General features: G+C 41.3%; 1 protein-coding gene across 1 annotated transcript; it reads left to right on the top strand.

The window, feature by feature from the left end:
• The first annotated feature begins 6,887 nt into the window (after positions 1-6,887).
• On the top strand, positions 6,888-10,364 carry LOC136507321 (uncharacterized). Its single transcript, XM_066502084.1, has 3 exons — positions 6,888-7,178; positions 7,299-7,307; positions 10,326-10,364. The coding sequence occupies exons 1-3, from the start codon at positions 6,888-6,890 to the stop codon at positions 10,362-10,364; spliced, it is 339 nt and encodes a 112-aa protein (XP_066358181.1).
• Positions 10,365-11,071: the final 707 nt, after the last annotated feature.

The following is an 11,071-nucleotide window of genomic DNA, read 5'->3' as shown; positions in this document are numbered from 1 at the left end:
GCGACGTAGAGCTGGAAGGCGGCGCTGCCATGGTGCAGTGGCGTGGCACGACAGAAGGAGGCGGTGGGGATGCATCGTGGTGAGGTCAGCGTGGTGGACACTGTAGTTGGAGAAGGAGCTCACGGACGCAGTGAAGGTCGAGCTCGGCGCCTGGCCGGGGACGACGACGTTGGAAGGCGGACCACGAGCTCGTGGCGGTCTTGGCGATGGCATGCTCGGAGTGGTGCGGCTCGGTCGCGACACTGTGGAGGACGAGCTTAGCACTGGCGACCGTGGCTAGGATGTGGTGGGCAGCACCACGGGTGCCGGTGGCGTGGACATGGTGGTCGGGCGTGGCTCGTCGCGGGAGAGGAAGAGGAGCATGGGGTGCGGCAGTTGCTGGGATTGGAGAGGGTGTCGGCTGCTTCGGTGTTTATAGGTCGAGCGGCTAGGGCTTATGGGGGCTCCGTCCATCCTCGACGTCCGTGCGCAGGTGGGGACACGCGGCGTGCATCAAGCAGCGCGGAAGACGGGGTGCTGTCGGGACGCGCGTGGAAGCAGGCATTGCGAGCGGCGGTGGCAGGGTCTGGGAGTTGGGCGTGCACTGCCCTAGGGTTGGTGGGGCATGCGGCTGCTAGCCAGGATGGGCCTCGTGGCTTGCAGGCCTGGTTGGGCCAAGGCGTTGGCGGGGCAGGCCGAAGGGAGGAGTGGCGAGCTAGGCCGAGGGCGAGCGGGCTGGCAGAATAGGCTGGGCTGAGGCCAGAAGGGAGGAGAGGCTGGCTAGGCCTGCTGGCGTCTTGGGCTGTTTGGCTTTCCTATTTTTCCTTTCCCCTTTTCTAATTCCTTATCTATTTATTCCTCTATTATATTTACTTCCAAAAGCTCCTAAATTGGTATACATGTGTTACCAACATGTACAGCTCCTAGTGGGGTCCTCTAGGGGTTATCTACGGGTTAGTGGGGTCCATGTCGAGGGTCGGCAATTCATGGGCATCGATTTACAAGGAAGGTCGTTTGACTTTATGAGTTAGGTTAAGGGATTCGAATAAGGTTCAAAAGCAAAAGATGAATTGAGAGAGAGGAGAAAGGGATTCTTAAGATATTCTAGAAGGGATCAAAAGGATTTGCTACGGACTTGTGCTCTCCAACACAAAACACTAAACCAACAAAAGAACTCCGGCAAACTCCTACAAGTAATTCTATATGCATGCAACAATTTATTTATAAATTGTTCTTAGTTTGACCTAGCATCTACATGCTTCACATATTGCAGGAAAAATTTTAAATAGTTCGTATTTTTGGCTTCTCCAAAAACCCGGGTTGTTATAGCTGAGTCTACTTCTCGGGAGCTATTGAATGCTGGGTAGGGCCACGAGTATCGCGTTCCTATTTCTGTGCGTTGATCAACAAGCGAGCATCTTGCCCATTCCCTGGTCGACCGTAGATTGGGTTGGGGGGTGAGATGCTCTAGGTCCTCCCGTTGGTCGACCCCTAGTCCCTAGAAGGCATTGTCAGCGATCGCGCAGAGCAGGCTTGTGGCATACTTTTGGAGTGTTCCGACTAAACCACGACTTTCAAGTTGTCGTGTGCGTCGTTGGCTCGGCCTTAGAAGCCGATTGAGGCAGCCTAACAGTCCCATAGGGTCGACTAGCCAAGTTTTGGCCAACCACTAGGTGGGTGTGTTCAACTTGAATCTGCTGAGTGTCAGGAGACTGATTGAGCTGTTGGCGAAGGTGATTGTTCTATGCCTCGAGATCATCATTCTAACAAAGGAGACGGAGGCGCGCTTTGTCGCTGGTCTCATATGGGGCATCTAAGATGGTAATGTCTCCCGACGGCGGAGTGGCACTTTCGAGCATGAGCTTCTCGAGTGCTTCCCAAGGTGGCTCGGGGTCTTGTAGATTCATATAACACTCAGGTTGCTCCTTGGACTCAGTGCCTTCCTCTTTGGGTAGTTCCTCCTCTAAATCTGGGTTATCAAGGAGGAACTGATCATATTCGTCGAGATCGAGATCTAGGATAGGCTCATCGTCCTCTACATGTTCCCAATCTTTCAGTGTGTCGGCCATGTCTTCGTCGCCGTTGGCGATCATCCCGATGAACTAGGTAACTAGGTTGTCAAAATGCTTAGGAGAGTGAGAGCCATAGATGGGGTGATCCTCAGTGCGAGGTTTGGCGGGTTTCGCCAGGGCTTGTTGAAGCTAGTTCGAGTAAGTTGCCACCGCTTTCCTTAATCCGACCGGGAAGCCAGAAAGGAAGTCATCGGGTGGCAATTGTAGATCTAATTGGGGGTCTAGTTTGGATCTTCCCAAAGTCAGAGGGTGGCCTTGAGATCGATCTCTTGGCCAAGCTTGGTGAATACATCACGTCCGTAGCGGTTGAGATGTTGGGCGAGAGCACGGGGCCCAACATTCATAGCTTCCTCCAATCCGGCGAAGAATGCGCAAATCAGGGGAGGCTGCTCCTCTTCCACGGGTAGTTTGGGTTCTTGCAGATGCAAGTCCCCAAACTGGTCAGTGATGAAGTCAAGGCTACTGAAGGTGATCTTCTCGCCCGGCTACATCCTCTCCGTGGCATCGTCGATGTTGATGATGATTCCCATCTGAAACACGATATTAATCTAAACACGAAAGGCCCCTACCTAGCGCACCAACTATCGAATTATCTAGCTCCAGTAGTGCCTAGCAATATGATTGTGTAGATTGATCCAGATGGTTGCACATGAGACACAAAGATTTATACTAGTTTGGGCCCTCGAGAACCGAGTAAAAGCCATACGTCTGGTTGCTACTTCTTCTTGTATCCGTATGCTTGGTTACGGGGGCTATTGCTCCTAGCTATGAGATAGATTAGAATGAGGCGATGGTGTCATGGTGGACATAACAATCACATAGTCCTTACCCCTCTTTATATAGGCAGAGGGGTAGGGTTATAACGAGGGCGATCGGCGCTACAGATTGGATTCCTAGTTGGTTACAATAAATTAATTCTATCCTACCATAGCTGTGATGGTGACATATATCCTTGATACGTCGTGATCTCCAAGTTGGTAGTTGTGCTTAGTCCTCACAGGCTTCCTCCTCAGTCATCCTCCATTGTTGGGCCAAATATATGGTCAGTGAGGGTACCCCGGGCCCATATCTCTGACAAATTGCCTCCACTAAATTTTTAGTATCTCACACTAGCCATATAATATGAAATTTGAAGTTATTTTCTTTACTTTGAAGTATATGATTACATATCTTGTGGTACTACTATTGAATGATGAAGTACATGAAGTGCATACATTGCAATATTTGCATTTGCACTCTCCCCATTGATATGCATTTGAAGAACCATAGCCAAATTGGTGCGGTAAGTACTAGTACAACAACACACATTGATGAGCATTGTGGTTGCAGCCCTCACTTCCTCTCCTTGGGATGTGTGGGTAGAAGTGAAGTCATGCATTGCGTTGTATCATTTGCATTGCACTTGGAAGTATATTTATATTTCTATGAAGCAATTGATGTCTCTATTACTATGTGATTTAAATTTGATGCTTAAGTAAATTGTGATTTAAATAACTTAGTTAAGGCAGTTTGCTTGCAGTGGTTTTCCATAAACCTCATATGTTTGTTCCCCCATCTCAGGTACATGAGGTTCCAGGATGATTGGTGGGATGGGAGTAGCAACAAGAGTGCACACTTGTTGACATATACTTCAAACAAACATATTTGTTGAAACAAATTAGTTGGTTGTCTGAGTCTTTCCTTACATTATAATAAACACTTGAGGTTTGCTGATTGTCTTTGAAGATGTCTTTGTTTATGTCATCATAGAAGACATAATTTAATGTTTAACTTAGATGACGTTTGTTGCTTTCATGTTCTCTGATGATGTGTTCATGTTAGATTGTAGTGTGGTAATACTCCAGAAGGATGTTTTTGTTGTTGTTTTCTTCTGGGGTGTTACAATAAACTAAATAAAAAGGATACTTGATAGGGGAATAGTTGAAAATGACTTTTGATAGGTTAGGTAGGGAAACTATTGGAGATGCTCTACCTTAGGCCGTCCTGCTGCTATCCCTTTCTCCTATCCTTTTTTATATCATGACATATGGGCCCCACATGTTAGTGAGCCAATTTATTTTTTTACTGCTTTTCATATATAGCCTTGGTCAGACGTGCTATGCTGCCAACTAGCTGTGGAGTAGTTGCATGGGGATAGGTGGAAAAATGGGTCCTTTTCTCATTAGGTTGTCCCTGAGTACCTTTATTAATAGTTAAGGGATCATGACGTCTAAGAGGGGGGGGGGGGGGGGGTGAATTAGCCAACTTAAAACTATTTCTCTAACTATGGCCTCTGATTTCTAACCTTAGCAAAACTTATGCAATAAGTAAACTATCTAAATGTGGAACTATGGTTTTGTAGTCAAAGCATCAAGTTATACCTTGAGGTTCACACCTTTACCGTATTTTAGTATTTTCACCTTCATCCCAAAGTCAACCAATACATTTGTATTCCCCTGTCATCCTACAACCATTCGTGCCATAGATGTGGTTTAATTAAGTTTCAGAGTCCGCCGTGTTGAGTTTTTGTCATAGGACATGGTCTTGTTGCTGGTATAGCTCATGTTTGATTCCAATTTGTGTGATCCCTTCGCTCTTTTCCACCAACCCTATGGGCGACCAAAAAAAATATGATATCCTATGCCTAAAAACCCTTATTCAGAGGCCTTTCGTATACAAACAATTACTTTTACAGACAAACTCAAAACTAAGGCTATTGATGGTCACTAAACACCTATTTTAACCATCAACAATGCAAACATTCCAAGGAAAAAACCAACATAAAAATGCAGAGATTCGGTTTATTACTAATGAAATTCCACTTGTACATGAAGTCTATTTGAATGCAAGGAATTTTAGCAAGAATGGTGCATAACAAGTGCATAGGAGGCAAATAGACATGGCAGGAGGGCTTGGTCCCATATAGCCATGTCAGCCGGTGGCCACCTAGTGCTGCCCGATGCCCCACTGCCCCCTACCATGTCATTTATCTATGGGAGTGCTCCCACAATGACTCACAAGCGTCGATCTAATGTCGGTTCGAGCAACGGACAAGATTTATCTACCTTGGATCCATGGGCCCATTGTCATGGACTTGGAGGAGCTCCACCGACTTAACCACCGCCTTCTAGACCAAATCTTCGCACGTGCTATCTTGGTAACCGCCTTTGGGATCTTATCAAGACCCTATGATGCAATGGCGGTGCATCCCACGGCCGGCCGACACCCCATGGCGTCGCCTGGGGGCCAAGTTTCCTCCACCGCCTCTCTGCTACCTACAAATACCCCTAGTTCCTAGGTGCTATAAATAGAGGTGTTCACCGCTATTGTAAAGTGTCCCATTGAGTATCATTCTCTCTAGTCCAAGTTTAGGATAGTAGTGAGAGTGAGAGTGAAGAAGTGAAGAGCTAGGAGCTTGGAGAAGTCCTTAGGAGTCTCTGTAAGCTCTTGTAAGCTACTTTTGCTTTCTATATATTCCTTTAGTACTTGTCTTATTTTCAGCATTTACTTACTTGCATTAGAGTATAGTAGTGTTGTGAATATTTCGATCATATCTTGTTTAGTTAGTAAGTTTCTGATATACGGGATCCTCGTCACTAGTTGGTGCTCTAATCTTAGCGCAAGGTTAGAGTAGTATCACTTAGTGTAAGCGTGGTGCTTAGACTATAGGGTACCTTGAGTTGTGGCTAGTTCTCCAGATAGATTGTGGTAGTTGGCAGGTGGTGACAGCCCTACCAATCCTCTATATTTCACCACATTATAACTAGTTATTGAATCATAGGGCTCGTGGTGCTTTGTGCCTAATCAACCTTAGGGTGAGTTTAGGGCAGGTACGCTCCGAAGTATATTTATTGCTTATCTTGCTAGATAATTGATAGGTTGAAATCTATTTGAGATAGTACTTAATTTATCTACATCTACTCTTTGACCATTGTTGTGTCTTTTGTTTTCTTATTTTTAGTTATTAGTATTTACATTCCTTTACTCCATTATAATCATGCCTAGGTAGTTCACTAGAAATTATATAACCATTTATCTTAGTCATATTATGCCTTTTCTGTGGAAATAAATACGATACTTGGAATACTCCCAAGTGAAGTGCTGCATCGATATATTCTGTGCGCTTGCGGAATTAGTCCAATAGTCATAAGAAATATCAACAAAGGCAAATTTTATACTTTCAGAAAATGATAGAAAATTATATAGTACAATTAAATACTATATGTAGTACCCAATATATATAATGTCTTATCTCCTAGATGCATAAGGACATAGCATAATATCTCTAGCACACATGCAACATATTATTTATCTAATAGAAGTTTAATAATAGTTAAATACTATATGTAGTCCCTAGTCGATAGAATTCAATATCTCCTGTATGCATCAGGAGTAAGCAATATATCTCTAACAGAAATGCAACGTACTATCTAGCTATCTAATAGAAATTATATAACAAAGTTAAACTATGTGCTGCACCTATTATATAGAATCCAATATCTCTTAGATGCATGAGGACTAAGCATATTATCTCCAGCAGACATGCAACGTATTATCTATCTAATAGAAATTATATAATACAATTAAATATTATATGAAGTACCTAGTGGATAGAATTCGATATCTCTTGCATGATATAGTTGCATCCTCTACAGATAGAGGATCCACATCTCATTGCCAACTTTATTTGGTCCAATCGCATCTTCATCGATGTCTATACCTATATATAAGCCTAGCCATCCCCACTGAAAGTTCTCACATGTCACACCTAAACCACACATCTCGCTTTGTCGAAGCATTCAATCAGGAGCTGAAGGAGAGTGCTTGCTATTAAACCATAAAACAGAAGCTATAACCATGGCAAAACTACTCTTGGGTTTGCTCCTTGTCCTTGCTATTATAGGGACAACGTCGGCCAATAACTGTGATAAAGATGCAGAAGCCATGAAGCAGGAGTGCAAGAAGTTCGAGGAGTTCCCCGCGAACCCAAAGTTGGAACCGTCGCCGGCATGCTGCGCTGTGTGGCAGAGGGCGGACATCCCATGCCTATGCAAAAGGGTTACCCCGGAAGCAGAGAAGTTGTGGTGCATGGAGAAGGTCGTGTACGTCGCCAACTACTGCAAGAAGCCCTTTACATCCCGGCTACAAGTGCGGGAGTAAGTTAACACTCTGCATATATACATATAACTATCCATGTTTGTGGTATTGTTGTACGATGTACATGACTCCAAGCATGATTGAATTTTATATATTGGTTGGTTTTTGCAGGTTATACAGGTTCCTAAAAGCCTCTAAATAAAGTGGTTTGGACATGGTACTCTCTCCTGAAGCTTGCATTTGAGATTTGTAACATGTGAGAGACTATGTTGAGAATAATGTGTATCGAGTACTTTGTATGAAAAGCGTTGGAGAATTGATAATGCTCGGCTTTTAACTGACTGCTTCCTTGGTCTTGCTTTTTATAGAAGAATTCTATGTGAAAGAACGTGGGGCTGCATTAATAATTTACTACCTCCATCCCAATATTAATAAACTTACGAAGGTGTCCTAAGTCAAACTATTTTAAGTTTAACAAAATTTGTAGAAAAACACTAATGTTTATGACACAAAGTTGGTGTCACTACATACATCATGACCTATATTTTGATAATATATTTATTTGGTGTCATAGATAATGTAACTCTTTCCTATAGAGTTGGTAAAACCTAGGATAGCTTGATTTTAGGTGATTCTAGAAATTGATTTATCATGGGACGGAGGAAGTATCCAAAAATAAAGTACAATGAACTATATTGGAGCAGTTTTCCAAATTTTTCCTAATAATGAAGCGTCTATATCTTATTATTTCACATAAAAAATAAAAACAAATCATGCTTAGTCGATTCCTAAAAGGTCATCTTGCAAGGAAAAAAACCATCAACCTCCTCCCAAAATTGACTCTATCTCACTGAGATAGCTTGGTTACAGACCTACTACTTTAATAGGAAAACAAAAATAAACAAGTTTAAGCTAGGTTGAAGTGCTCTGGAACTCCTCTAAAACATTAACATATATCTCAAAGAATAGAAAATTAGTTAGGACACATATTATTAGTGATTTTGATTTAATAGAAAATATGATGGTTTTGTATGTAGGACAAAAAAACATAAACTCTACTGCACGTTTGGTCATGTGGTTACAACCACTAGAGAAGAAGAGGCGACGCCGGATTAGATGCTTATTAGGGTATGGTTATGGTTCAGGATCTATGGTTCTCGGAGGTTCTGGTCACTGAGGAACCTCGAAGGGGGTTTGGGGGCGGTGGAAGGAATTTATGCACTAGGATCATACCGGGCTACGGATAGCCAAGGAGGTCTCCACTCCATTGCTGGCAAGATCATATGCAATCTCCATTCCTGAGTTTCCACATTCCAACCACTAAGACTCCCTTTCCATCATAGTTGTTCCATGACTTGTAGTTTCATGAGTGTGTGACTTCACCAGGGAAATCATGTAGCCACTACAAGAAATCTGGGCATCTACGACGACTGACAAATGACAGAGCACCTATTTGTCACAAACAGAGGCTATTTATGATGACCGTTCATAGGATGACAACTGTTTATGACCAAACTATGTCTTTGTCATAAATATCGTCAAAGTATACTCTGCATGGGCTTTGTGACGATAGATCGATGACAATAGTTGATCGTCATAGAATATAAAACTATTATAATTTTTTACTCAAACGAACTCGGATAAAGAAATGATCAAAACCAAAGTTGTAATTACCGATGAGTTCTAGAACTTTGTTTTTGACAACTTTTTCATTTAAAATTATTTACTCTTCCAAAATTTTGTTCGAAGTTCTCATATTTTAAAATTCAAATTTTGAATTGTTGACGCAATGTCGGATGGACCAATGACCAAAACAAAAGTTGTAGATCTCGATGAGTTATTCAAATTTGTTGTTGGCAAACTTTTTTATTTGAAATCATTTCCTATTCTAAAATTCTATTTCGAAGTTCTTAAATTTTGTAATTTAAAATTTGAATTGTTCAAACAAAGTTTGATGGAGAAATGGATAAAACAAATTTGTAGATATTAAGTGAGTTCTAGAACTTTGTTGTTTATGACTTTTTCATTTGAAAATTTTTACTACCTCAAAATCGTTTACTATTCTAAAATAGATACATCTCAAATTTAGTTATGTGACTAAGTGAGAGATGTTTCTATTTGTGAAGAATGTATAGTCCCACTTTATTAAAATTGTCTAAAACTTTTATGAAATGCTTATGGACCCAAAATATGTTATTGTGTCAATTTATAAAATTTTTCGACCAAGTTTAGTTAATATTGCAATTATTTTGTGTAATTAGCACACAATAATTGTAATAATATATAAATTTGGTTAGAAAAATCTACAAACTTGCACGACAACATACTTTTGGTGTATAATCATTCCATCAAAATTTCAAACTGATTTTAATAAAGTAGTAATATACATTGTTCACAAATGATGTCTTCCACATAGTATTATGAAACTCAGTGAGAGATGTATCTATTTGTGAACAAAGTATAATCCCACTTTATTTAAATGATATGAATTTTTATAGTAAGCTTAAAAACCCATATTATGCCTAAATGTCATTTTTCAGATTTTTTAGTCAACTCTAGAATATTTTTTTTCATCGAGTGTCTTCAAAATTAAAGTTTAAGTAATTGTTGATAGAACATCTCATTTTCCATCGAATTTTTAGTACTGTGAGCTCAAATGGAATATGTCTTCTTATATATATATTTATATTTTTTAGATATCATTAGACATGTGGTGTAGTTCAAGTTGAGTTACTTTCAAGTAGAAAATCACTTAAATCATAAAAGAAGCAAAACATTTATAAATAACAAAACAAGCTGGTGCCCTGCTAGGCCCCCGCGCCTCTCCCCTAATGAAGCCTAGTAGCGGCCCAAAAGGGAAACCCTAATGGTCAGTGAATCTCAGCCGTCTGTCTCATTCCAACGGATAGAGTAGATTTGATATGTGAATTTCTTCTTTTATGATTTATACTTTGCATTCGCAGCATGACACTTGGCATATAACAGTTTTCCTTTCTGATCCCTTCCTGCAGTTCCTATAGAGCACAGCCTGCGCCTCTCTGATCTAGAATATTTTCCTAGGAGCACATAACAAATTTTCTTAGGAGCACATAACAAATTTTCTGACCATTTCTTAATTGTTTGTTCATAACCTATCTGAACATGTCTGCAAAACACAATTTCTGCTGTTTTTAATATTTTTGTCTTGTTGCTGTGCAGGTTCAGTTTCTTTGGAGCAAACTGACCCAGAAAGGTTGAACTCGCACTAGGATGCACCGCATGTTGTTCTAGGCTTTGTAAATTATGTAATTGCGTGGTTTTCAACTTGTAAACTTGAATTATATGGTGAAATGTTGAATTATGTAATGAATTGGGCTGTTATTATATTGGTTTGCCATACTCTGTTTGGTTGGCCCAGTTACCGATTTTTGATGGGCTGACCCAATTAACCTTGACACGTGGACTAATAAAAAAAGGACACCCTAATTTGTGCATTTGGGCCAATTGGACTGATGGTAAGTGGAAATAATAATGAGAAAAGACCATGCTATATGGGTTGAATGTTAATTGTCAAGTCACCCGCCATGTCACCATACATGTGGCGGTATTCCGTTCAATATGTTGTGACGAGTTTAGTCTCGCCATTGCATCAAGGACAGGAGAACTATCGTCACTGTATCAATGACGATGTCCTCTGGTTGTCACAGAAGTTGGTTACTGACCCACCTTCTATGATGACAGCCACTTCGTCACTGTAGGCAGGCAGTGACAGGAAACAGGCTGCTATCGTCATAATCTAATTGTCATAGAAGTCCAGAATTCTTGTAGTGAGCCCAGGGATGTCTGGAATGATTCCTTCACTGTTCTCACCTGTGGCTACAACTAAGAACCTAGCTGCATACTCCGTCACTTGGCCATTTGCTAGGTCATGTGCTATGTCGTCCTGGGACTGAGGGTGGCAAGTT

Source organism: Miscanthus floridulus, chromosome 15 (genome assembly GCF_019320115.1).
Source record: "Miscanthus floridulus cultivar M001 chromosome 15, ASM1932011v1, whole genome shotgun sequence".
Classification (NCBI taxonomy): Eukaryota; Viridiplantae; Streptophyta; class Magnoliopsida; order Poales; family Poaceae; genus Miscanthus; species Miscanthus floridulus.
This window is presented reverse-complemented; position numbering and strand designations above follow the sequence as displayed.

What these genes read in the sequence shown, in the direction of transcription:
- LOC136507321 (XM_066502084.1), top strand. Translation starts at nt 6,888, where the DNA reads ATGGCAAAACTACTCTTGGGTTTGCTCCTTGTCCTTGCTATTATAGGG.